Consider the following 27,962-nt stretch of genomic DNA (forward strand, 5'->3'; position numbering starts at 1 on the left):
GATACATAATATATAATGGTAAAATGATTGATACACATAATATATAATGGTAAATTAATATTCATGTAGATTGGGATTAAAATAAACTTCTTCAGATGTAAGGCTCCAATTTGATCTCGTGAAAAAAGAGATAAATGCTATTATGAAGCAGCGTGCTGAATTTTTAATTCTCAGGACGAGGCAGTTCTACTATTTTAACGGGGCAAGACCCAGCTGTTTACTTGCAGTCGAATGAACATTTTTCAGATATCAGCTCAATTAAGTCAAAAGATGGTAACATTCTTATTGAACCCTGTCAGATTAACAATACTCTTCGTATATATAAACCTTTATTTAACTAGGAAAGTCACATTGAGGTTGAAACCTCTTTGGCGAGTGAGACCTAGTCAAGACTAGGCCTGGCAAACTCGACTCCTTTTAAGGATCCGGGTTATTGTGAGTCACTCACTAAAGTGATCCGGGTTGTGTGAGTCACTTGAATCACTTGAGTCAGTATTGCTAAATCGCCAATGAAAATCAGTACAGAACAAATTAAGTGCAAGTGGAATTTTAAAAACACCTACACTTAACAATGACCAATTATTTTATTCTGTGTTTAAAGTCACCTAAAGAGATGAGGGACTGCAGCTTAAGTTTAGTCTGCATGTCATTCCATGACCAGGGGCCAAAATAGAACAGGCTTAACCTTCCAGCCTCTGATTTGATAGCCGGCACTTTAACTCTTTCCCCGCCATGACGAGATATCTCGTCAATCTGCAATACCGCTATTATCCACCAGGTGGCGCTCTTCCGCAACTTATAAAAACCGGAAGTATTGCCCTAGTGCAAACAGCTGTATGTCCGTGTATGTTTTAAAGATCGCTCAAAATTTGGTGTTTTTGATGAAACCTACACACATTTCAGAGGTAATAAAAACACATGAAGGTAGGATGGAACGGATTTTTTTGTTTGAAAGCAGAGGGTCTGTTCTTTTATTTCATATATGTATGTTTTAGGGTTGTAACGGTATGAAATTTTCACGGTATGATAATCGTCTCAGAAACTATCACGGTGTTCGTAGTTTCACGGTATATGTTATAAAATTATTATTTGTATTATAATCATCAGCTATAATGACCCTTAAATTAATGAAAACAGATATATCAAAAAAAAACTTTTGAAAAAAAAAAGAAAATAAAGCTGCATCACTCATTTGAATAAAATAAGAAATAATGTCTTTTTAGAAATCTCTTTAGATTTCGCCTATGTATAATCAACTTAAAATTGACTTGTAATATAAGTCACTTAAATGTGCTTTAGTGTTTTAAGAGAACGAGACGGAGAACGAGAGGTTACCAGCGTTCACATGTAAACAAAACAGACATGTGCACTTATAAACAGCGCTATATCAGGCATTATACTGAGATTAAACGACAAGAAAATGCCATCAAGACTTTTCTGGAGACAGTTCACTTCAGAGGTGCATTTATATAACAGCTTTGTGTCCGAAAACAGATCGGCCGAAAATTTAACACACATCCGTTTCCGATTTATGGTCGATTTTCATGACTGGATTTTGGGATTCCCTCTGCATCACGGAAATAATACTGCTTTAAATTATAAACAAAACACACCTTTATCTGCACAGAGGTATGTGTTTGCGAATATGGTAGCACATGTTCGACGTATTTTCTCCTTTTGCATCCACTCTTCGTCCACATTTCTTGCAAACTGTATATCCATCTTTAAGGACAACACATGCTCATTTTTGGGAAACCCAAAGTATTCCCATAATGCAGATTTTAACTTTTTCTCAGTGGGGTTTAGAGGTTAGATTTTGTGTTCTTTGGCTCTGAAATTTTCTCTGCTGTACAGAGAAAAGCTATATGAGTGGTGTTTAGCAGTCATGTCAAATGAAGTATATATGCGCAGAAGCACAGGTGAGATCTCCTTTATTATATTTTTTTCCCAAACCGGTATTAGGCAAATGTTTACGGTATGATAATCGTGCATGTTAATATCATGGTATACCGTCATACCGGTATACCGTTACAACCCTAGTATGTTTATATATTTAAAAAGGAGCATTTTCTGGAAGGCATTAAACTTGTGTTAAAATCATGAAAAATGCTGGCGGTGAAAGAGTTAAACTGTAACCAGTTATGTGACCTAAGATTGTGGCAGCTTTGAAATGATAAAAAAATTCCTATATAAATAATTTGGAAGTTTTCCTAAAATAACTTTATAAATTAAAATGTACCAATGTTCAAGCCTGTGCAAATACAAAGATGACCATTCTACCAAACTGTAAAGTAAACAATGATGTGTCCTAAAACTATAATTTGTGATATATCTGAGAGCAGAGTGATAGAGGGGACCTTTGGACAAGGTGGACAGAGAGGCAAATCTGTAAATAGTATCCCCATAATCAATCTGTGACAGAAAAAGGCTGGCAACTAAGCAAGGAAAAACAGGACTTCAATCTATACAGAAAACCCAATGTGAATTTTAATTATTTTACAAGAGAATCAACATGATATTTAAAGTTTAGATTTTTATCCATCCAAAATCCCAGGTATTTGTAGTTATCTACAGATTGGATACAAACTCCATCTAGTGACTTGATGTGGAAGGGGGGTAACTAGGGCTGCACGATTCGGAGAACAAATCTAATTGCGATTTTTCTGACCTAAAGTGCGATTCATTAGTATATAATAAAAGAGCTACATCCAGGTTTGTTGTGGTGGTTTTAATAGCACCAAAGAAAGATGCTGTGCTACTGTTTATTTAAAACCTCTTAAACATTGTACCAAGTTGTCTGCAGGACTTTGCTCTTCTGCAGACAAACTTTTTTTATCTAAGAACATTAAAATACAATTTAACAAAAATTTATTGAAAGTTTTATTTAAAATAACATATAGGCCTATAGGCCAGTGTATTTTGGCTGTCACTACAACAATGCTTCTGACAAGCAAATGTTTAGTTTTTTCTTTTAATCATAAGACTATACTCATCTTGTTTTACATTTCAGGCATCTGTAATAAATGTAAATATATTAGTTATTAGAATCTATGATTTTACATAAGCAAAAAATACAAATAAAACACTGCACAGTCCTCACTGTACGATTTTAAATGTGGAGCTGCAGAAGCTTTTTCAGTTAACCCATTTGTGCCCAAATTTTTCTGAATGGTTTCATGCATATAATTGTGTTAATAGTGTCCTCTGTAAACATGTTCTGCATTTATTTTCCCCATTTTATTTTTTTGAAAATCATATTTGAATGTGCGGCAACTATAGTTGCCGGTGGGCAAAAAGGTTGTATGCACCCCTTTAATGTCAAATTTTAATTCATTTGGCATCTAACTCAAAATAATGGCTTTCAACAGATCAACCTTTATTCATAAACACATTTATTATGTATAACAGTCAAAGAACATTGAACCCCCCCCCCCAAAAAATGCATCTAGCTTATAATCTTTTGTTCAATTCAATTTTATTTATATAACGTTTTTCACAATTGTTAATTGTTGCAAAGCAGCTTTACATGAGGAGATGTAGGGGAAACACAGAAAATCAATAGATAATATAAGAAGTAGAATATAGCAGCTAAGGATAAACCGTACAAGCGAGCGTATTAATAATGTAAAGTATACAGTAAAGTGCTAAGTTAAGCCAAAGTTGGCTGACTCTCCCGGGGACGAAACCCCCCCTAGGAGAAAACCCTGTGGGAAAAACTCCTAGAAGGACAAAAACCCTTGGGAGAAATTAATATATATATTTATATATATGAACAGGGTAGGTATAGGAAGCGGGTAAGTGTATTAAACTGGTTCAGCCGGTGGTCGTGCATCGGCTGGGCATCACGTTGAAGGACAGCCAGTAGATCAGTGGTGTGATGACCTTCACAGCAACAGGAAATGGGTCTGTTTGACCCATTGTCCTCGGGGTCGAGGACGAGACAGGGAGAGAGAAACAAAAATCTATTAGCGTAGGGGCCGGTCGCATGTAACGCAAGTGTCATGCAGTATTGTGGTTTAAAAACGCTCGGTTCCAGACAGGCTAACTATTGCAGCAATAGTATATTACCCATATGAGGTATGTGAGTGCTTTGTTCTAGACAAAATAACTATTGCGGGACAAGTACAATTACTGGACATTTTATGTGAATGCTTTGCTAAAGAAGAATGTCTTAAGTTTAGATTTACGAACGCGTGCTAAGTGATATAAACTGTGACTTATTCAGGTTTTTTATTATTATTTTTATTTATTTATTTTCTCTGTTGCATTCAGTGGTTTCTTCCAGAAACAACGGACCATATGTCAGCTCCAAATCAGTTCATATCACTTAGTTTATATCACTTAGCACATCGTTCGTGGCTCGACTTGTCGAGTCTGTTTTTCAAGATGTCTGCTGTCTGAATACGCGTAATGTGTTGTCTTTATAAAGTACCCAGATAGCAAAATCTTCCGGGCCTTTTCTGGATTCTTCTGGCATTTGTTTGGTTTGTGTACGATGTTGGCAAATGGATGGCAACCCTGAAGAGTTCCGGAATCGGTGGTGGCGCAGCTAGGGTGGTGGAGAGAGGGGCATTCATTTATGGCTCTCTTCTGGCAAATATGAAACATGCCAGATTCAACGTATTTTTCAGTTGCTGTTGTGGGAGTGACTAAAATGACTTACTCTCCAGTTTTTTCATAAGATAAGATATCTTATATACACAAAATAAAATATTTTTTTTGCATAACATATATTGTGCTGTGTGTAATTATTATGTATACACACACACACACACACACACACACACAAACACACACATTCATGTATGTATTTAAGAATCATTTACACGTGTATATATATATTTATTTATATTTTGATATATTCTAAATTATATATATATGTATATATATATATATATATATGTACACGCACACATATATATATATATATATATATATATAAATAAAAAACGATATTTAAATAAAACATTTCTTAAATGTATATATATATATATATATATATATATATATATATATATATATATATATATATATATATGTTTATGTGTGTGTTTAAATATACATAAAATTTACACACATTACAAACTCATATATTATGCAAGAAATTACTTTTATTACATCCTCTAATGGTTGTCTTGTCATAACTTTATGAAATTAGACGAAGTTACACAATTTAATTTATTGATAAATTAATTTGAAAGAAATTGTAATTAAAATGTATGTATGATATTTAAGTATGAAAAAACGAACTTATTAAAACATTTGTAATTACCCTTTGACCTTGCTGAGGCGCCATTTTAAACTGAGTCGGATAATTCTCATCCTCAGTACCTGAACCACGCCCTGAGGTAAAGTGTGTTGCTTATGCTCAACTATGATTTATTTTTAGTAATTCCATTAACCATCGTGCAAAATAGCCAGTTACAATTATATTTTCTGTTGTATGTATATTGTAGGTGGTAAGTTCCGAGTAAACTGGCATTATATGATATGAGAAGCATTAAACTGTCCCGTTTTTACATAGTTGTAACGGTCGTTAACGTTAGTCTGACCAAACCAAATTGTACATTTTTCTGACAGAGATTTCACCGGTGACTATCAAGAGCCAAGTAAAAGTAAGGTAAGCTGTGTTCTGTATGTTTTTATCTCCGTTGAATTTTTTTGACTAGGCTATATGAAACACCATATGAAACACATCTTTTATCTGTATAGATTTTTTTCGCACGCTGTACGTTAACGCGCCCTCGTGAGCACCAGCAGGCAGATTATCATAGCAGTTTTAGATAGACGGAATTTGATGAGAAAATTGCATATGACGTATGGATAGGCAGTTTATTGGTATTCTAATAGCATTTGTGCACATTTTTATAGTATTCAAAGGTTGTTTGAAGAAATCCGTATAAAAGCCATAGGCTATTTCATGTCTATTCACACTGCATGGCGTGGTCAAGATGGCGCCTGTCGTTCTGTCTGCTATGCAAGAGGCAGACATTTTCCCGCTGCATTTTTACATGAGGGATGCGCCAGCCTTATTCTAAATTTGAGTTTGACATGTTTTTTATTTAATTTTGGGCTTTTAAAAACATTTTATTGAATATTAATCACATACTGTATGAGTAATATAATTTTACAAAATACAGACAATATTCAAAATTCATTATTACAACAAATTAGAAAAGAAAATATGAGATATCTGATATAGGCAGTATAAGATGGCTAAACCGATGACACTCGTAGTGTTATCCAATTGCGTCGAAGTCCGGACGTTTATAGCCTCACAAAAAAAAATGTCTTTTCCCATGTTCATTGCATGGTTTCTGTCTTATTCCACAATTGAGCCTGACAGATTTTTACATGCAATAAAATTATCAATAAACTGCAGGCTTCAACATGAAATATTTAATTACCTATTTTCAATGGAGTTGTTTTATTTGGCTAGTGTGACATCGAATTATGAAATTTGAAAGATTTGATTTCAAATTTCAATACAAATAAATCAAATGAGCAGTGGAGTAGTTTTTTATGTGACTAAGGTTTATCCTACAGTAAAGTTTAGACTACTTGGGACATGCACTGTTCAAGACATGCATACAAAGAGCTTTCTTCTCTCTTTTTTCTCTAAATAAATCAGTAGCATTAACAAATGTCTGTGTTTGGTTTTCCGCAGTTCACAATGGAGCGGTCCCAGTGGAGTAACATGCGCAAGCGAGCCATAAAAAGGACAAATGACAGAATTTTAGAGGTACAAAGAAATCTTTGCACAGGTGTCGTAGAGCACAATGAGATGGTAAGTTGTGACTTTGGTGAAGTTGTGGACCGTGAGATGGTGAGTGAGGATGAGGTCTCTGAAGAGGATGATGATGATGAGGAGGAGGATGATGAGATTTCTCCTCCTTTAGATTTGTCGACTGCTCTGTCTGGCTGGGCTGTTGAGTATGGTGTATCATTAGTGGCATTGTCTGCTCTTTTGTGTATCCTTAGAGTGCATCACCCCTTTCTTCCAAAGGATGGGAGAACCCTTTTAAAAACAGCAACCAAGTACACCCTGGAAAGGTTGGCTGGTGGGGTGTTTTTCTATTTTGGTATTTTGAACATGTTTCGCAAAACATTTGAGTATTTGTTGTACAAATTTCCAGATAGAAATGTGTTTATGTTGCAGCTTAATTTTGATGGATTGCCGCTGTTTAAGAGTTTGTCAACTCAGTTCTGGCCAGTGTTAGGCATGTTGCGTCACAAAGATTATGTTTCCAGCAGGCCACTGTTAATTGCTTTGTTCTGTGGTGAGACTAAACCCACTTCATTGCAAGAGTATCTTGGTGCCCTTGTTCAAGAATTGACAATGCTGAGAGAGGGATTTGTCATAGGCTCAAAAACGGTGTTTCTGAAGGTATGTTCGGTCATTTGTGATGCTCCTGCTAGAGCCTTTATCAAACAAGTGAAAGGCCATACAGGTTATGCAGGATGTGATAAGTGTGTACAGCCAGGTGTTTATGCTCATCACCGCATGACATTCCCAGAGGTAAGTGCTGCTGATAGGACTGATGAGTCATTTGCGAGTGGCACAGATGAGGAACATCACATAGCAGTTTCCCCTCTGCTTGAAACTGGTATCGGTATGGTCAGTCAGTTTCCTCACGATTATATGCATTTAGTTTGTTTGGGAGTAATGAGGAGGCTCTTAGATTTGTGGTTTGGCAGTTCTGGCCCTCTTCGGTGTCGTCGTTCGGGTCGTGACATGCAGGAGATTTCTGAAAAGCTGGTAAGTTTGAAGACATTCGTCCCAGTTGAATTTGCTAGGAAGCCAAGGAGTCTGGCAGAAAGACTAAGGTGGAAAGCAACTGAACTCAGGCAGTTCCTTCTGTACACCGGTCCTCTTGTTCTTAGGGGTGTGTTACCTGAGGAAATATATAACAACTTTATGTTGCTGTCAGTTGCCATCTCGATTTTAGCCAATCCCCGCCTTTGTTCAGCTCTGAATGGTTTTGCGAAGATGTTACTTGTGTCATTTGTGGAGCATTTCAGTAAATTGTATGGTCCTGAGTTTGTTGTCTACAATATACATGGGTTGATTCATCTTAGTGATGATGTAAATATTCATGGTCATCTAGATGTGATCTCTGGGTTTCCATTTGAAAATTACCTGTGTACGTTAAAAAAAATGATCAGGAAACCACACAGCCCTCTAACTCAGGTGATCCGTAGAGTGTCTGAAGTTCACAACCAAAAACCTAGTGTTGAAGTTAAGTGGCCAAAAATGCAAGTAAAAATGGAGCATAGAAATGGGCCTGTACCAGACTTGTTTGAAGGGGATGTTCTACAATTCAGAGAACTGGTAGTGAATGATGTGCACGTCAGAATTACAGAAGGAGACAATTGTGTTCGAATCAATCAGATTGTTGCTTTGGTGGAAAATATTATTGTCTATGAAGACCAGGAGTACATCATCTACCGTGAATTTGCAAAGATGGAGACATTCTTTAATTATCCAATTGATTCTCAAGACGTAGGAGTTTTTGTAGTGTCAAATTTGTCTTCAGATTTAAAATGCACAAGGCTGAATGACGTATTAAAATATTTCCGGATGCCATTTGGGGAACATGGCAGTTTTGTTGTCTTTCCCCTTTTACATCTAAAATAACTTTACATTTCCCCCCAACCCTCAGTGTATTTCATAGTGAGCTTCATTAAGACAAATGAAGTGGAGGTGGTGCCAGGTGTGTGGGTAGAAGGAGAGGTTTGTAAATGGCTGAACTACAAACTCGATGCCATGCAGAAGGCCAGCAAGAACTGTGAGATGCCTAAGGAGACCTGGACAAGTTATGACATCAGGGTTCTTTACAAAGCAAGTGAGTATTCCCTTAAATCCATTGTTCATGGTTCAAGACTAAATCAAGCCACCTTTTTTATGTATTTCTTAAAAATTTAAATGTAATGTTAACACTAAGTAGGGCTGCACGATAAATCGCATGCAATACCACGCGCATCACATCAGTAATGCCGGTTCCTTGATTAGTATTAAAACGCCAACAGCTAATTTCAGATGGCACGACATTAACTGCACAGAGCCGTAGTACCCTGACAAGCCGGGCCATATCGCAGGCGATGCATCCCCGATAATTACTGCGAAATTGCCCCCGATTGTCAGTGAACTACGGCTCTGTGTAGTTAAAGCTGCTCCATCTGAAAACAGCTGATAGAGATTTAATACTAATCAAGGAACCGGCATTACTGATGAGATGCGCGTGACAAACACATTAGGGCTGAAACGATTCATCGAGTTACTCGATTTACTCGATTCAAAAAATTCCTCGAGGTAAAAATTCTGCCTCGAAGCCTCGTTAAATTCCTATGACGCGCACTACACGCGCCGAGATCTGATTCACACGGACCGTTGTTCAATGTTCAGGAAGCACATCATAGCGCGTGGTACATTTTGAATTTAGTTGGCGCGATGGCGGAGCGAATATGTCCATAAACGGCAGAGAGAGACTGTCTAAAGTTTGGGATCAATTACATTATCATTACATTCAGCATCTGAACTGAAAACATCCACTGCTGTTTCACCAAGCGTCGATGAAACAAGGTAACATAGCTTTCGCTGATTTTAATCCCATACTGTATTTGTAGCGGTTTGACTAGATATGATGTTTGGCTTTGATGTTTTCGTATTCACGTTCAATTGCTTAAAAAAGAACCCCTTCACAAACACGCATGCACTTTACAGGTGTGTGTACCAAAAAAACGGCTCCACAGTGCAATCATTTATGGGCAACTTGTAATCTTACATATTTTGTTCCATTATAATAATCTCTGTTTTATTGAAGTTTAGCATAAGTTATTCTCTCTCACGCGAGTCAGACCGATCGCGCAATGCATCATATGCTTAAACTTTTATGTAGCCATGCAACAATAATTTCAGCATGCATTCACTGTATACAGCGGGACGTGATGTCGTAACGCGTTTTTTTCGAACGGATTCTTAACCTAAAATGCACCGCAATGCAAGTGATGCAAACCAAATGCAGCGTTCTATTGAAAAGGAATGTATGTTTTTCTGCCGTACCAAAATGCAATGAAGCAACTGAACGTCTGACTGGGGTGTCACTCTTCCTCAAGCACAGCACGCGTGCACACAGAAACACAGGTGCACGTGCGCGCGCACACACACAGGTTGTTACCATAGCAAATAGGCTCACCCCAGAAATGATATATTACATGTTAGTAGCCTAATGGTAAATGCTGCAGGTGTAGAAATGTACATAAACCAGATATTTACTTTGATGTCAGTGCTAGATTACAGCATGAAACCTGTTATGCATATTAATAAATTAAAGTGCTTAATTGTTGGCACTGGCACTTAATTTAATAATAAATAAAATAAATATAATAAATAATAAATTAATAGGCTTATTTTTTGGAGCCAAATACCTCTGTTTCTTTTAGAAATAAAAGCCAAATGCTTGAACATTTTACAGCCACGTCATTTTCGTTATGCATTATTTGTTTTGGTTGTTTAAAAACACAAACAAAATTTTTATCCGATTACTCGATTAATCGATCGATTCAGTGCTAGATTAATTGATTACAAAAAGAATCGATAGCTGCAGCCCTAAAACACATGCGATTTATCGTGCAGCCCTAACTTTACTTGAATGTGTCTACATGAGTGAGCCTTATTAGCATGACGCACATCATAAACATTATTGACACTGTCACATGTTTATGACTGGTGTCATTAAGTGTATTTTTATTTTTTTGTAATGTAAAGTTGACACTGGGATGCAAACATTACAAGAACCGAATGATTTAATATATAACAATCATGATCTAATCTCACAACACTAATACCGGTATGGGTAAAGCTTTGTTTTTTTACTTGGTTCCCATTCTTGACAGATAGCTTTAGTGAGGCAAGGTTGAAACTTCGCCGGGCAGAAGATGACACAGACCTCCAGTCAGAAGCAGAGGAGGGGAGGCCAGAAAAAAGAAAAACCAAGTATGTTGCAAATCTGCTGAATCCATGATATGTGTTGCACTCAGTTTTTGCTCAGTTTGTCTACATAATGTTTGTTTCTAAAAAGGCTTGTAAAAAGATTTAAGCATTTTAAGTTGCCAAATTTCTGTAAGTAGCAGCACTGAAAAAAAGTGTAAATGTGGGATTAAATTTACTTTAAAACCTCAGTTTTACAGTTTCATTCATAGATGGGTCTCTTTATAGTAGGCAGTGTAAACGGGCCTTACATGGCTGTAAGGTTGTAAATAATTTTAGCTATTTTTCTCTCTTCAAAGACCAAACCAGCGCTTCCTCTCGAGTCAAGAGGAGTCTGATGAGGAGCCTGTGAAGCGCAAACCAAACCTCCCTAAGGTGCCCTCCATTCCACCTCTGCCGTCACTGTTGCGTGATGCCATTTCCTCATCAAATGAAATGTCTCCGCCAGCTAGTCAACTTGCCTCTCTGCAGCCGTTTCACGCCCTTGGACCTCCTGAGCCATCCCATCATCTTGCCCCTCAATCGTCTCCCCACCATGGAACTACTGAGCCATCCCACCATCTTGCCCCTCAATCGTCTTGCCACTATGGAACTCCTGAGCCATCCCACCATCTTGCCCCTCAATCGTCTCGCCACTATGGAACTCCTGAGCCATCCCACCATCTTGCCCCTCAATCGTCTCGCCACCATGGAACTCCTGAGCCATCCCACCATCTTGCCCCTCAATCGTCTCGCCACTGTGGAACTCCTGAGCCATCCCACCATCTTGCCCCTCAATCGTCTCGCCACCATGGAACTCCTCAGCCATCCCACCATCTTGCCCCTCAATCGTCTCACCACCATGGAACTCCTGAGCCATCCTACCATCTTGCCCCTCAATCGTCTCGCCACCATGGAACTCCTGAGCCATCCCACCATCTTGTCCCTCAACCGTCTCGCCACCATGGAACTCCTGAGCCATTCCATCTTGCCCCTCATGCCGCTTCTGAGATGGCCCTGCACTCTGGTGAGACCTTATGCTCTATTCCCATTTACAGTACATTTCTATGTTATAGCTAGCAAGGACTGAACAGTTTTTAAAATGTTCTGTTTCAGCATTACTACGAGAGATTATTGCCAAGCAGGAGGTGATGTGTGATATGCAAAGAAATCTGCTGCGGATTGTTCAGGATCTCTCTTCTACACCTACACCACATGGACACATGGATGGAAGTTTCCTGCCATTGAGGGATGCTGAGGCTCTTTTGGCGCTGGACCATGACATTAAGACAAACCCAGAGAAGAGAAAGGACTTGGTAATATAACTTTTTTTATTATTCCGTGTTTCCCATACATAGGCTCTACTTGGGCGGCCCGCCCAGTTAAATTGCTACCCGCCCAGGTAAAAAAAATCTACTTTACGAATTTTTGTATTTCCTAAACTCGACTGGATGACACGTGTAAAATTTGGAAATCTGTCAGCATAAGTTTAAAAAAGCGCTAAAACCGTAACATGGAATTCCGAGTCATTAAACGTTATATGTGATATATACATTTAACAACACAAACTAAACAACTCAACTTTTTGACGCGTCTGAACACCAAACACACATTTTGACAAGCGACACACGACCTGTCAAACACATGTTCTGAATTCCTGTCCCTCAAAAGAGAAATCACCTCCGCCACTGGATCCTGCATAATTTATTGCAAAAATTACCTTTAAATTATCTAATTTATGATGCATATAGTAGACCTTGGGTTTTCAAACTTTTTGTGTGTGTGGACCACTATTTGTAATCAAGAATTTTCGCGGACCACCTCATAATACTCATCATAAAATATGTCTACACAAAGTCCTGAATTTATCTGAACCTCTAAATAGGCTTACTAGCACTAAAACTATAACTGGTCATCACATCAGTACAACAGATTCTTAAAACGTATATTCTTCAAAAAATATATTTTTCTTAAAAATATATATTATTTTATATATTTTTTGCCTTTACACGGACCACCTGCAGTACCCTCACGGACCACAGTTTGGGAATGACCGTAGTAGACAACATGAAAATTTTTTGGCTTTATTTTACTACACATTCCATGCACATTTTTTCACTCCATATCATCCACGTTATCATAAAGATAAAATCCAGCAGTGTTGTTTGCACTTGTACTGAATAATAATTGTTCCATAAACTCCTTCCACTCAAATCTTAAATAAAAATTAATTTGTTTAATCGGCGCTGTCTCACCATCAGAGAGTCTGCTATGGAGCGCAGTAGAAAGAAAATGGCCCGACTGCATGGAATACAGGATAGCCATAGGCTATAGCCATCAAATACCCTACCATTAGATAACGGCAGAACACCGAAAAATAACCAAACTTTGCATATTTATCATCAAATGTCAAAGTGTGGAAATACGGTGTTTGTAACAAAACTTGCATGAAAAATCTTTTGTTCGCCTATTACACAAAAAATATACTTACTCGCACATGTGCAGATTATGAAGAAAGAAAATAAGGAGGTTGCTAAAGTAATAAGTCTGTTAGTAAAATGAAATTACCATTTGTTTTTATATTAAAATGGTTTATTTTCATATTTCTGCTAATCTGCTTTTTGTAGAGCAAGCTTGTGCTGCTTGAGAAGAGTGGGCGTATATATCAGACGCGTGCACTAAAAAAGTAGAAGACATTTTTATTTCTGATACCACTAAATCATGCAGTGATTTTGGCAAGTTCTGTAAACCTATAAATGCTGCGGTGAGTCCTGTGTGTAACATAAGTCTGACTGACTTTCCTTCTTTTAGCAATTAAGCCAATTGAGACCCATTTTAAACTATGTGTTAATAATAATAATATTATTTACTATAATAAATAGTTCATAAACCTTTGTTTGACTAGTTTATTCTAACCCCCTCACTGCGCCGAGCCTCACCGCACTAATCTGCTGGGCCACACCACTCCGCCCTGTTCATCCTACCCGTTCTCACCAAGATGCGTACTAATGACACGCAGTGTGATTATCGTGCAATAGATATGCCAAATTCCGATTTTGCGTGCATATGATATGCCAGTCCTTCCCATTCACTTATATGGCGAATCGTTTCGTGTCGTTTTATTTATTGTTTTCTCATTTGGTTTCTGTTTTTTTTCCCACTGTCGCTTGTTTTTAGGGTTAGATTTCACATTTATTTAAGCAGGTTATTTAATATACAGGTTTTTCTATGCTTTTGTCTATATTTAAGCCATGGTCGCTTGGAGTTGGGGTTAGAGATGGGGTTTGGGTTAGGATGTCATTTTTATATAACAAAAAGTTGTTCTAACCCTAAACCCAAGCGACAATGGGGAAAAAAAAACGAAACCAAATGAGAAAACAATAAATAAAACGACACTAATTGATTCGCCATAGAAGTGAATGTGAAGGACTGGCGTATCATATGCACGCAAAATCGGAATTTGGCGTATCTATTGCACGATAATCACACTGCGTGTCATTTGTACGCTTTTTGGTGAGAATGGATTGGTTCACCACCACAAGAAAATTCTCAACCTATGGGAAACACTGTAGTATTTGGACCAGATTTTATTCTGAACTTTTTATTTTTTGCATTTTTTTTTCTCCGCAATGAACATTCATATTTTCATAACTTTTTATATTTTATTTTTCCAGGTGCTGACACTGGGCCTTGCTGGGGGCGTGACCCTCAAGGACACTGTGTGGAGGGTCATGAAGATGCTTATTCAGAATGACTTGGCCTGCAAAATCAATTGGACAGGCCTTCATGGCAAAACATCATTCCAGTGCCTAGAACTCAAGAACGTTGTTACAGGTAAAAGTGTTGATTACATTTACTAGTCAACGTTTTTAGGTTCATTTACCAGCTTCGTAGTCACTTCGATGAGCTACCACCCCTCAATACAGGGTGAAAAAAGTCTCTTGGCTGCCTCCAGTGTAGTGGCCACCGTTTGTTTTTAGAGGCAAATTCTTTGTTTGTATGTAAACAAAGGGCATAAACGCAGAGAAATCTAAAATAACCATTTAGGTGTGAAAGGGGTGTTAGTCTATCGTTTGTGGCCAGTTAGAGCACATTAGAGCTGCCACAAACGACTAATTTCTAACGACTAATCTTTTGACTGATTTAATCTAAATTAGGGATGCACCGTTAGGATTTTTGGGCCGATAGCGATTTAAACAGACAACTTCTGGCCGATACCGATATTAAACACTTGTATACAATACTCAAGGTTCCCACTGGGTCTTAAAAAGTCTATAATTCAGAATGTTAAATTTAAGGCCCTAAAAAGTCTTAAAAACGGCCAGATTTTTATCATGGGTCTTAAATTTAATTTACCCAAGTCTTAAATTTCTTACCTCCGTTCATTCCCGAAAAGCGTTGTCCGCAGAAAATAAAATGGTAATGTAAAACGCTGAAGAACTAATCAGTGGCCGAGGCAGAAAGATGGGTGGGTCTCTAAAAAAGAAACTGGCGTCCACACTTTGTCATAATAGACGAAAATCGTGCCATTAGCTATATTACAGGTATTGTTGTCTGAATGTATACTGTGGGCTGGGCAAGGCAAGAAACAAACCTTAAACTTAGTTTTGTGTAAGCAAAAATCTTTTCTGGGTTAATTTAACCAACTAGCCCATGGCTTATCTGAGTATTAGCCAGGTTCTGAAACATGGAGGACCCAGAAGCGGAAAAAAAATCAACTTTATTGAAAAATCAACTTAAACAGTCGGGCTGTCGAGTCACGAGCCACCAACAGCGAGTCAACTTTAGTGTTACACAGTTTTCAATTTGGAGGATTTTGTTTACCTCACTGCTCAAACCGCGTTTAGTTCTTTGACTTTAATATTGCTCTCTGCTTCAATGCACCTAACGTGCTTCCCCTTCAGCTCTCAACAAACAGCAGCGATTGGCGGACGGAAAGCAAGAAAGTACTGTAATAAACCATATATTGCCAAAAAGCGCAATTGTCTTCTTTTAGGAACAATTCAAACTTTTTCATAGTGCAAATGCTTCAGGAGTTACGGTTAAATGAATAGCGGTAGAATCAGAGCGTTTCTTAATCTGAAGGCTGTATCTTCCAGAGGTCGAATAGGAAGGCTGCTGCATACATTATCAAGCCTGGTTTATTAGTTAAGTTAACTGAGCATTACATTCGCAAGTCATAATAAGCATATAACAACAATTTACGATTAACTTAAAATAATAATTAATATTTTAAAGTTAATTTTAATGCTAATATTCTGAAATAAGACCTAGAAATGTGACCTCCAGTTATAGCCTTCGGATTGAGAAACGGTCTTCGTGGTTAACGTTAGCAACACATAATAAACCACGAACAGCCTTTTAATGGTCAATTTCGTTTTCTTAATGCAGATAAACATGCATAAACATTATAGGGTAGTTTCCTGTACAGGGATTAGCTTAAACCAGGACCAGGCCTTAGCTTAAGTGATCTCTTATTTAGGCATGGGCCGATTACCGGTTTCAAGGTATACCGAGGTTTAAAACAGTCAAGGTTTCAAAACCACTAAAATGTTCTGTGATACCGTCTCCAAGGTATGAGGTGTGCTTATACAAAATTCATTAAATCATGAAGTCATGTGATTGATTTGATGTTTACATTTAATATACATTACGAAAATATTATATGTGTTGAAAGCATATTATAATTTAAAGGCTTTATTGTACCTGGCTTTTGAAAATAACACATTTTAGTGTTGCAATGGCAAAACCGCAACACCGTGAAACCGTGGTATTTTTGCTAAAGGTTATCATACCGCCAGAATCTTATACCGGCCCATGCCTACTCTTATTAGTGTATTTTATTTGTCAAAAAACATTGTTGATAGAATTTTATAAAAAATACTACTTGCACATATTAGTGTGATATATAAATATTGTAAATCAATGCATCTCTTGAGTATTAAGAAAAACCACAGCTCTTTGCCTCTAACTCATTGTATTTCAATTGCTCACTATGAGCTCCCAGGAACTAACTGAAGTCTCCATGAATCACGTGACGGCCGAGCTTTTTGGACTTCCATTTTCAGTCTCTTCCTAAAGGGCTATGGATAGAATTTGTCGGCGCAAACACTCGTGGTCTAATAGGGTTAAGCATAATGTATTTCCATGTATTTTGAGTATTTGTTTTAATAGTGGGTTTATTTTATGTTTTTCTATAACTGAATCCATAAAAATAGAAAATTTTGAGAATTTCTGAGATCATTCAAATGCTTCTAGTAATGTGTCGTGTTGGTCTTAAATTTTACTCATAATGATCTTAAAAGGTCTTACATTTAACTTGCTGAAACCTGCAAGAACCCTGACAGGGTTCCCGCGGGGTCTTAAAAAGTCTAAAATTCAGAATGTTAAATTTAAGGCCTTAAAAAGTCTTAAAAACACCCAGATTTTTATCCCAGGTCTTAAATTTAATTTACCCAAGTCTTAAATTTCTTACTAATGTTCATTCCCGAAAAGCGCTGTCCGCAGAATATAAAATAGTAATTTAAAACGCTGAAGAACTAACTTAATCAGTGGCGGAGGCAGAAAGTGTATAAAGGTGGGTCTCGAAAAAGAAATGTTCCACACTGTGCCATGAGCTATATTTCAGGTGTTGTGATCTAACTGTATACTGTGGGTTTGGCGAGAAACAATCCTTACATTTAGTTTTGTATAAGCAAAAATCTTTTTCGGGGTAATTTATAAGCCCATGGCTTACCTGAGCATTTGCCAGGTTCTGAAACACAGAGGACACAAAAGCGAACAAAAATCAATGCTGCTTTATTGAAAATCAACTTAAACAGTCGGGCCGTCAAGTCATGAGCCACCAACAGCGTGTCAACTTTAATGTTACACAGTTTTATATTTTAGACTTTAATATTGCTTTCTGCTGCAACGCACTCGAACCTAACGCGCTTTCCCTTCAGCTCTCCACAAACAGCAGCGATTGGCAGACGGAAAGCAAGAAAGTACCGTAATAAACCATATATTTCAAAAAAGTGCAATTGTCGTCTTTTAGGAACAATTCAAACTTTTTGATGGTGCAAATGCTTTAGGAGTTACGGTTAAATGAACAGCGGTAGAATCAGAGCCCTTTCGCATATGCAGGCTGCTGCATACGGCATCGCCTGGTTTATTTGAGTTAACTGAGCATTACATTCGCAAGTCATAAGCATATTACATCAATTAACGATTAACTAAGAATAATAATCAATATTTTAAAGTTAAAGAGCACCAATTATGCTAATAAATTGGCACGTTAGCACGTTATTGCAATATCCCATAGTACATACATGTTATTAAAACTTGAACTAATGCATTGTGAGTCTTATAAATTGCTTACATACCTCACCGATTTCCCACTGTCTGGAAAACGCTCGGTTTAGTTCCTGTCTCCGCCTCCCAAAATGTCTAGTGTAATCGGATTGGTCAGATGACTACTCAACTGTTATTGGTCAGCTGGGTTCGGCGTGTGTTTGAAAGGTTACGCCCCTGACTACGCGTGGGTTGACACAGATTCTGACTGAGAGTCACAGCCTCAGAGGCAACGTAAACAAGCGCTATATTTCTCTATAAACGATGGTGTCTGTACTGCCTTACCACTTCGAGCTCGATCCAGAGAGTTCAGAAGGCCGTTACGATATAAACGATCTCCGTCAATGAATGCGATTGGATTTAACTTTTTTAGGTGTCCTTAGCTCTGCCAGAATGCTAAACGAAGACGAAAATGTGTTGCAAAGACATCCAAAAGGTAATTATAACGTACTACATAACTATATGGAAACACCAAATGTAGCACATAGAAAGTATTTGTTGAAATGATTATAAAACGATTTCACTTGGTAATTTCTACATTATTTTACTCTAGTAAAATTTATTATAAGACTGCTTACATACTGTATTACTGTGCAAACTATATGGAAACACCAAATGTAGCACATATAAAGTATTTGTTGAAATGATTATAAAACGATTTCACTTGGTAATTTCTACATTATTTTACTATAGTAAACTTAATTATAAAATACTGCTTACATACTATTTTACTGTGCAAACTATATGGAAACACCAAATTTAGCACAAAGAAAGTATTAATTGAAATTAATGTTAGTTCTACATTATTTTACTATGGTAAACTTTATTATGAAAGACTGTGCTATGTTTTTACTTACTAGGTTTTAAGGAGAATGTAACAGGTTCCAGGGCCTCTTACCTGCGTGATTCATCATCCAGGTTTTGCACAAATTGTCTAAATCCCTACACACAGAACATTTATTGTACCGACTATAAGCCTTTGAGGTGCAGGACTAGAGTAAGTTTTATTACATTTTTAAACCAATAACACTAAAGTATTATTATAGTAACAAAGTACCCAAAAGAACAAAAGATGTAACTTTAAAGAAAATATAGTAGTCAGTCAAAAGTTTATTTATTACAAATATATATTTAAATTTTAAACAATATACAAATAAACATACTTTAGTAACCATATTGTGCTCTTCTTTCAAAAATTGTTCAATTCATTTCTGACAGCTATCTATTCAGATAAATGGCATATCAAAGCTTTGTCAGCTGATGCTATCTAAGATGACACTTTAGGGTTATCATCCTGTCGTGTGTTGTTCTCCAGATACGCTTGGAGCTTCCTGATCGGAATGTTGGCTTCCGACGACCCCTGCACTGAAGATGGCATGCAATCACGTCCTCCTTTGAAGGTTTCTCAAACTGTGATGCCAGGTCCATTGGAATCGGGGTTTCCTTCAGCTTATCTTCAAATACCTCAGCAAACACAAGCCTGATCACATCCTCCACATAACTGTAGAAATATTGCGGTCAATAAATCTTTTGTTTTGATCATTTATTTCCCTGCTTCATACATTAAGTTTTTAATTATGAATGTATTTGAAATAAAACATTACTGCTTACGGTATGTCATTTGTGTGTTTTGGGAACATAGGCTTGTACTTTCCCTCTCCTGCTTTTGTTACGGCTTGGTGACATTGTAATGGATGGCTGCAAGGTACAACCTGTAAAAATATAAGCAAGCATAAATTTATTGTAAAAGTAAATACTACTTTATTTAACACAGTTACTAAAATACTTAAATACCTGCATAGCATTCCAATAAATGAGAAAATCAAATTTTTTTGCTGCAAATCTGAAATCTCAGGCTACGGACGGCAAAGGCATCCACTGATGATGGTGATGGAAACATTGTGAAACGATGCTACTGCCTGGGTTCCTATTATTATGCAGAGAAAAAAAACTTTGTCATCATCAGTTATACATTTAAGACTGGTAGTGGTTTCACTAGCTAAATACATCATTTGTGTTACACACCTTTGCTCCTCATATGCCAGTCTGACTCCTTGTACTGTGTGTTATGATGTTGCATGTTTGCATACAGTGTAGAAGGATGTGTACAGCTGCGAATCTAGGATATAGACAAATAAAACAAACATGTATTCAGTCAAAAAGACATATTATAACAATAGAGTACAACGACTATAACTCGTTAGACTATTCATTAAAACGTAAATGTATTACATGTTACATGGCCCAACATTAGCAACACACATTACGTGTTTACTTTGTTTCAAAATCTAAGAAAGCTTCAAGTAAAAACAACAGTAAAATACATATAACTTTAAACAAATCATCTGTACTTAGAGTTTCTTGAGTTTGATCATGAGAACAAATTTTACCGGTAACAGTTTAGCTGGTAACTTAGCAAGTTTGTAAACATGTCTTAACCAACATCGATAAAAAAAACGATAGTCTGCATAATTCAACATACACGTGTGTAAATATGGTACGTTGTTTATGAAATACAGTATTACAACACAAAACAGTTCGCTTGCAAGCTTAGCTCTACACGCACATTATGTTAATCTCCGGTTACCGGTTACGTAATGTACAGTAAAAGGCAAATAATAAACGTGAATACTTACAGCCTGTGATCCAGAAGTGCACAGTAATCCAACTTTCAGAAGGAGACGTCCAGCTTCGGTTCATGAGAAGCAGTTATTGTGAAAACTCCGTGAACAACTTCTGACTGGATTTTTCCGGAACCGTATTAAACATGATGTCCTCTGTGGAAGTCCATAAAGTGCTATTTTGCCCTAGCATCTAAAGAGACAGCGTCTACTCGAGAGATTTAATCGCTTAAACAATGAAACAATGAGTTTGCAAACAGGGTCAAAGCAGGGACTCACAACCTCCGCCATTTTAGCTCTCCTCTGACTCGGCGCTCCCCACCCCCGTCTTTGAGGGCGTACCCAAGCAAAGCAGAGAGGGCTGAACTATGATAATGTTGGTCTTATCTACGTCACTAATCCCAGGAAGTAAACTGTTGCCTACAATCCGAGTGTTTTTTGTAGTTCTCGAACGTTACAGACGATAACTCGCGTCATCGTTTTCTTTGAGGTATGTACTTTTTGAATATCGTTAGCATGTACTAATACACACTTACACACAAAATGATGTTTAAAAACGTGTATCCCATAATAGGTGCTCTTTAATTTCAAAGTTAATATTCTGAAATAAGACGTATCCATCTTAGAAATGCGACCCTTCGGAGGCTACAGCCTTCGGATTGAGAAACGGTCTTAGTGTATAACGTTAGCAACACATATCAAACAGCCTTTTAATGGTAAATTTCATTTTCTTAATGCAGATTAATCTGTTATTGTGTAATTAGAGAGGCTACTAAACCTGATGGCGGTATAGTGCATATTTATGCATAAAACGTATGGGTGGATTTTTTTTTTTTGCTTTGTGATTCTGTATTCAATTAAATGCAATACATTAATTTATTAATAACTTGTTTTATTATTATTGCTTTTAGGGATTAATAATAATTGAAAGTGATCTTTTGTTCTTTGTATATTTATAAACAGACACAAGATAGGCCTACACAGCACACAGTCAGTTGTACATTATAAACATGCATAAACATTATGGGGTGGTTTCCCGGGCAGGGATTAGCTTAAACCAGGACTAGGCCTTAGTTTAATTATGACATATAACTAGTTTTAATAAACATGCCTTACTAAAACCATAACTTGTGTGCATTTTGATGTATTTTAAGATATGTCAGTGCAAATTGTTTTCAAGTTTGGAAAGCTCTTAAAACTAGTCTTATCCCTGTCTGGGAAACCTTCCCTATAAGCTTACGTACTAGTGTGATGCACTAGTGTGATGCATTTAAAGCTTTAACACTAGAACTCCCAAGGCAGTCATTTTGACCGTTTTAAAGATTTGCAATGTAATAACTTTGTTGAAATAAAACCCATATAACTACAGTTCCATGACTTTTCTTAAATTAATGTAAATTTTATTTTAACATTGTTATTTTATTAAAATTACAAAACACAAACGAGTTCTGAGTATTTCTACCTCTAATGGCCATAGCGGTCAATTTGACCGCACATATTACAGGCGTTTTATCTCCTCAGCGCTCTTTCCCGTCGTTAAAGATGTGCGTAGCTGTTGCCTAGCAACCTTTCTCTGGCAGTTTTGTATGCTTTTGCTAAGCTAAAACTTAGTTTTACCGTCAAAATGGCAAAAAGAAAGAAAATGACTGTCACTGAGGTTTTATCCTTGCTTGAGAACATTGATGATGCAGAGTCTGATGGAGGAGCAGAGAGCGATGTCTCTTGGTCTCTTGACAGTTCGGTCAAAATGTTTATTATCTGTCCTAATATAACAGAACTATTTATTCATTCTAGATTTCATTAGAGGCTGCATAAAATTGTTTCCGATTCGTGTGTCAATTATTTCCTATAATGCTAAAGCATTGTAAACTCCAAAAGTCAAAATGTATTGAATAAAGACAGATGTAATCATTTCCAAAATTCACAATATGTGTTTATCTAACGAAATATTCTGCTTTATTTTATATTTGTTGACATTTAGACTTTCAAAAACAACATTTTAACTGCGGTGAAAAACTTTGATCTCCAGCTTGCCGGATGCAAATTGCGGAAAGCAAATTGCGGCATGCACTTTTGTGGGAGGTCTAGTCGCTCTTACACAATAATATCACGAATATATTATATTATGTATGCTTAAATTACCCCACATTTTTCATAAAACATGACCATAGAAGATTTGAAGTAAATATAACATGACAAAAATGACATGCACTGCTGTCTGGTATGAACAGTCAAAATGACCGCTATTGGCAGTTCTAGTAGTTATAGAATTCCGGTAGTGCTAGTGTTAAAGTTGTATGAGGCAGTGTAAAACTAGGCACAAACCAGCTGCTGACCATACTAACTGATCTAATATTAGTGGATTTTATTTGTCAAAAATATTGTTGATAGAATTTTATAAAAATACTACTTACAAATATTAGTGTGATGTATAAATATTGTAAATCAATGCATTTCTTGACTATTAATTAAGAAAAATCACAGCTCTTTGCCTCTAACTCAATGTATTTCAATGGCTCACTATGAGCCATTTTGGGCTTCCATTGTCAGAATTCTCTTCCTTAAGGGCTATGGGTAGAATTTGTTGGCGCCAACACTCGCGGTCTAATAGAGTTAAGCATAATGTATTTCCATGTATTTTGATTATCTGTTTTAAAACTGCGTTCATTTGATATTTTTCTATAACTGAATCAATAAAAATAGAACGTTTTGTGAATTTCTGAGATCATTTGAATGCCTCTGTGTCGTACTGGTCTTAAATTTTACTCATAATGGTCTTAAAAGGTCTTAAAAAGGTCTTAAATTTAACTTGCTGAAACCTGCAAGAACCCTGAAGGAATAAATGGAGCCTGGGAACAACTGCAATAGTACAGTAGTGACCACCCTATTCATCAGGGTTTCCGTAGTGTCTAAAATTCAGAAAGTTAAATTTAACGCCTTAAAGTCTTAAAAACGCCCAGATTTTCATCCTAGGTCTTAAATTTAATTTAGCCAAGTCTTAAATTTCTTACCTACGTTCATTCCCGAAAAGCGTTGTCAACAAGCAGATAGTGAGGAGATGTTTGGTGCATGTAACAAAAAATGTTTTATGGTCTAAAACGGGTGAATTTGCTTAGAGCACATTTAAATCAACTGAGCATTACATTCACAAGTCATAAGCATATTACAATTTGATACACAAAACGTATGAGTGGAGTGTTTTTGGCTCTGTAATTCTGCTGGTTTATTAAGTTAAATGCAATAAATTAATTATTAAGAAAATGCATTTATTAATGCATTCAGGGATTAATCATTATTGAAAGTGATCTTTTGTTTTTTTGTATATTTATAAATCAAACTGGCACAAGATAAATTCACAGCACACAGTCAGTTGTACATTATAAACATGCATTATGGGGTGGTTTCCCGAAGGGATTATCTTAAAACAGAATTAGGCTTTAACTTAACAAGGAAATACAACTAGTTTTAACAAACATGCCTTACTAAAACATTACTTGTGTGCATTTTGAGGCAAACAAAGGATACTGATGCATTTTAAGATTGTCAGTGCGAGTTGTTTTCAGTTTGGACAGCTCTTTTTTTTTGTCTAGAACTAGTGTAATGCCTGTCTAGGAGCGTCTAAAGCTTACATACTACACAGTGTGATGCATTTTAGGGCGTTTTCACATTAGCACTTTTGGTGCGCACCCGGGTTCGATTGACATCAGAGTTCAGTACATCTGGATGATGTGAACGCTGTACTCGAGTTCGCTTAAAAAGGTGGTCTGGGGTCCGGTTCATGTGAACTCCAGATCGGTTCGCTGCTAATGTGAGCGCAATCGTACCAAATCGCGGAAGTGAACCACTGTTAATTACGTATTATATGGAATGTCCCACCAAAACAGACGTGTGTGTTTGTGTGCGTGCACTTACGTTGACAACAAAATGCATAAAATGCTTGCTTGACTTTTGTTCTTATTTTTTTAAACTTTTGGTTTTGTTTTCAAAGAAATAATACAGAAACGCACTTTCGTCTGTCTGCCGCAAACATACTAAAGTCGTTTCAATGACAACGGTCTGTCCGCCGGCGTCAATTTTTGCGGAGGCATTCAGAAATCATCTCTCTGCTTGCAGTTCGTCAATCACGCTTGTCGTCTTCTCGTTTACAGCGGTTGCCAAGCAACATGAACGCGCCGGCTGCAGCTTGATGATGCAAATGTATATCAATTGCTCACTATGAGCTTCCAGGAACTAACTGAAGTCTCCATGAATCACATAATGGCCAATCACTTGATCATTATCAATTACCAAAATAATTGTTGGTGAAAACCCTAGATTGTTTAAAGCATTTAAAAATGTTGTGATTTCAGTTAAAGGAGACATATCATGCTAAATCCACTTTCTTAGCTCTTAAATGCATTTTGTTGTATATTTGTAGTGTTTAGAAGTACATAAAAGTTGAAATTAGTTTTGTTGATATCTTTATATTCTGTTTTGGTCATATTTTCCAACCGGTTCTGATTTTTCTATTATCTATTACGTTTTTTGAACAATTACGTCACAGTATTTGCAGCGGAACCGCTAAATAAGGACATCGACTTCCAGCCCAACACTACCAGCAATCCGCCATTTTCAATTTCTCGCTGCAATATTGTAGTCCAAGCTCAAGGATGCAGAAGTTACGAGAGAGTAAATCAAAATGTTCGGTTGTTGAACCTGTGCCTGGTTGAGTTTTATTTTTCACGGAAATGTCATTTTTTTAGTGCGCGAAGCACTTCAAGGATAACTATTTCACCAACATCCACCAGTATAAAGTAGGATTTGCCGATAGACTTCGTCTGATTGAGGGGTCAATTACTTCGAGCAGAGCACTTCGGTAAGCTGTAAATAACTTTAAAAACAGTAAAGTACACGGTTGTCATGGTTTAGCAGTGCTGTTTCTCAATCCGAAGGCTGGAGCCTGCGGATGTCGCATGTGGTCATCAACCCGGGATTAAGTTATAGCATATTACAACAACTTACAATTAACTAAGACTAATAGTCAACTTTATAATTGTTAATATTCTGAAATATGACAGCCGGCATTAACACACCATTGCGATACCTCCATATGAAGACGTTGTTCTGCAGGTTCGTCGTCTTCATTTTCATCTCGCTCAATTTCCGACTCTGGCGCGAACATATAAGGCTGGATGGACAAGTCTTCCGTTGTTGACATTTTGTGAATAACGAGTGAATAAAAAGTTTCTGTGCAGCTAGATAATCGTATCTCTGCTATAAAACTACTAAAATGGCTGAACGGGGTGGAGTTTAACCGAGTGTCACCTCTGCAACCTGGAGAGGGGGCAGGGTATGACGTGCATTTAAAAAGACAGTACCAAAACTAGTTGCTCTCAGATGCACATCAGAAAAGGGGTAGAAAGGGGGCCTGTGGGGCTATAATAATGAGGAATTCAGACCCAAGCATTGCAGTTTCGCTTTATATAGACCACAAATAGATGATTTATATGTAAAAAGGACAGATTTAAAAGCATGTTATGTCTGCTTTAAATAAAAGGCTATTTTCTATTTGAAGGCTATTCTCGTCTTATTTTTGTGATCCCAGTCTCATGTCTAGTTTTGTTTTGAAGAGTGTCTTGTCTCACCCAGAGAAAATACGTTGTCATTACTTATGAAAGATAAATGGTCTTAAACACATGAACGCATGCACACTGGACTATAAAATTGGATTTCATTGTCGTGATGGGTCTTAAATTTCATTCATAATGGTCTTAAAAAGGTCTTAAAAAGTCTTAAACCTGCAGAACCCCTGATTCATGTAATAGTGTCACTAAGGTTACATTACATCTAGCTAATCACACTGTTACAGTAGGTTTGTCATCTAAAAACATAACAGAACACTTACCGTAGCTGCAGGCGAACCACTTTATCCTGTCTGTACTATTGATGTAAAATAAATCTCTGCCCAAGTAGCAGTGCTTTTCTTTCTGAGAATATAGTTCGCAGTATTTATACAATAAAAAATGTCTGTCTCGTATAGGGTGGCCATTCATGCCAGTTCCGCCGGACCCGTCCCGAACATGTTTTCGGGTTCGTTCTCCGGAAGTCGCGTTGCTCGACCGCATATACGTCATCAAGTTTCCCACATTTCAGTTAAAACACATTCGAAAATTAAGATTTATTTATTTTAAGACATACAATCATTGTAGTTTCATTCTTACCTTCAAATGTAACGGTTGCTTTTTTTAAATTAAACCCGAAATATTAAACATTGATGACGTATGCGGTCGACCAACGTGACTTCTGGAGAACGAACCCGAAAACATGTTCTGGGCGTGTCCGGCGGAACTGGCACGAATGGCCACCCTAGTATGACCTTGTTATTTGTACACACTGTGATTATACAAATCACAACATGTAAATGGGAAAATGTTGGCATTATTTTCTCACTTATTTGTATTAGTATGCTAGATGAAGCCATTTACATCCAGTCTTTGTGCTAAGCTAGGCTAGCAGTAGGTGCGTCAAAACACTTAAAGCACGCACAGAGATGAGTATGGACTTATCTAACTCTGGGGGATACTGTGAATAAGCTAAAATCCCAAAAAGTCGGCGTGTTCCTTTGTCTGTTACACAGAGTCACAAAGAATGGTTTAAATGGCATTGCCTGTCTTTGTCTTTAAAAAGTCTTGTATTTAAACTCTAAAACCTGCCATGATATCTTTGTTTCTAGAAGCCATTCGGAGAAATCCTGGATGCAGAGAATCCACAAACCAGGAGGTGGAGCAATGGTTGAGGCGTTGGTTGTATTTGGCTGGCGATCGAGAGGGGGGTAGGAAGAGGAGAAGCACAGTCCTCCACCACCAGCCACCCACCAACACACAAAGTTAGGCACACATCCACACACAAAGACAGCCACCCACCAATACAAAGTCAAGCACACGCACACATATGTTCCACTTTGGCCCATTTCTGGCCACACTTTTACATACACTAACTGTCAGAAGTTTGCTCTTTTCTGGTTTACACAAGTGTATTTCTAAAACCAAGCTTTCAAATGT

The 27,962-nt window shown here is 37.2% G+C and overlaps 1 protein-coding gene and 3 long non-coding RNA genes across 7 annotated transcripts in view; 3 read left to right on the forward strand and 1 right to left on the reverse strand.

The window, feature by feature from the left end:
* Positions 1 to 27,962, forward strand: part of LOC135734354 (uncharacterized) — a 352,561-nt gene that overhangs the window by 118,889 nt on the left and 205,710 nt on the right. The window lies entirely within an intron of this gene.
* Positions 8,632 to 27,945, forward strand: LOC135717944 (uncharacterized). The gene is made up of 6 exons (XM_073815297.1): positions 8,632 to 8,846; positions 10,897 to 10,996; positions 11,290 to 11,996; positions 12,086 to 12,285; positions 14,644 to 14,803; positions 27,635 to 27,945. Exons 1-6 carry the CDS (start codon positions 8,768 to 8,770, stop codon positions 27,790 to 27,792), a joined length of 1,404 nt encoding a protein of 467 aa, XP_073671398.1. The 5' UTR covers positions 8,632 to 8,767; the 3' UTR covers positions 27,793 to 27,945.
* On the forward strand, positions 18,221 to 19,746 carry LOC141282419 (uncharacterized). The gene is made up of 3 exons (XR_012337065.1): positions 18,221 to 18,737; positions 19,162 to 19,298; positions 19,617 to 19,746. It is a non-coding gene; the product is annotated as an uncharacterized lncRNA (long non-coding RNA).
* Positions 19,670 to 21,483, reverse strand: LOC135734352 (uncharacterized). Of its 3 annotated transcripts, XR_010527289.2 has the most exons (5): positions 20,938 to 21,483; positions 20,327 to 20,420; positions 20,096 to 20,228; positions 19,913 to 20,013; positions 19,670 to 19,802 (listed from the first exon to the last, which is right to left on the reverse strand). It is a non-coding gene; the product is annotated as an uncharacterized lncRNA (long non-coding RNA). The 3 variants fall into 3 exon arrangements; XR_012337063.1 differs by having other exon boundaries at positions 20,327 to 21,480; XR_012337064.1 differs by having other exon boundaries at positions 19,720 to 19,781; positions 20,327 to 21,482.

The sequence above is a fragment of the Paramisgurnus dabryanus genome, chromosome 7 (genome assembly GCF_030506205.2).
Source record: "Paramisgurnus dabryanus chromosome 7, PD_genome_1.1, whole genome shotgun sequence".
Taxonomy (NCBI): Eukaryota; Metazoa; Chordata; class Actinopteri; order Cypriniformes; family Cobitidae; genus Paramisgurnus; species Paramisgurnus dabryanus.

What these genes read in the sequence shown, in the direction of transcription:
- LOC135717944 (XM_073815297.1), top strand. Translation starts at nt 8,768, where the DNA reads ATGCAGAAGGCCAGCAAGAACTGTGAGATGCCTAAGGAGACCTGGACA. An exon ending in CCAGAAAAAAGAAAAACCAA is followed by an intron (nt 10,997 to 11,289) that starts GTATGTTGCAAA and finishes CTCTCTTCAAAG; the next exon opens with ACCAAACCAGCGCTTCCTCT. An exon ending in CAGAGAAGAGAAAGGACTTG is followed by an intron (nt 12,286 to 14,643) that starts GTAATATAACTT and finishes TTATTTTTCCAG; the next exon opens with GTGCTGACACTGGGCCTTGC.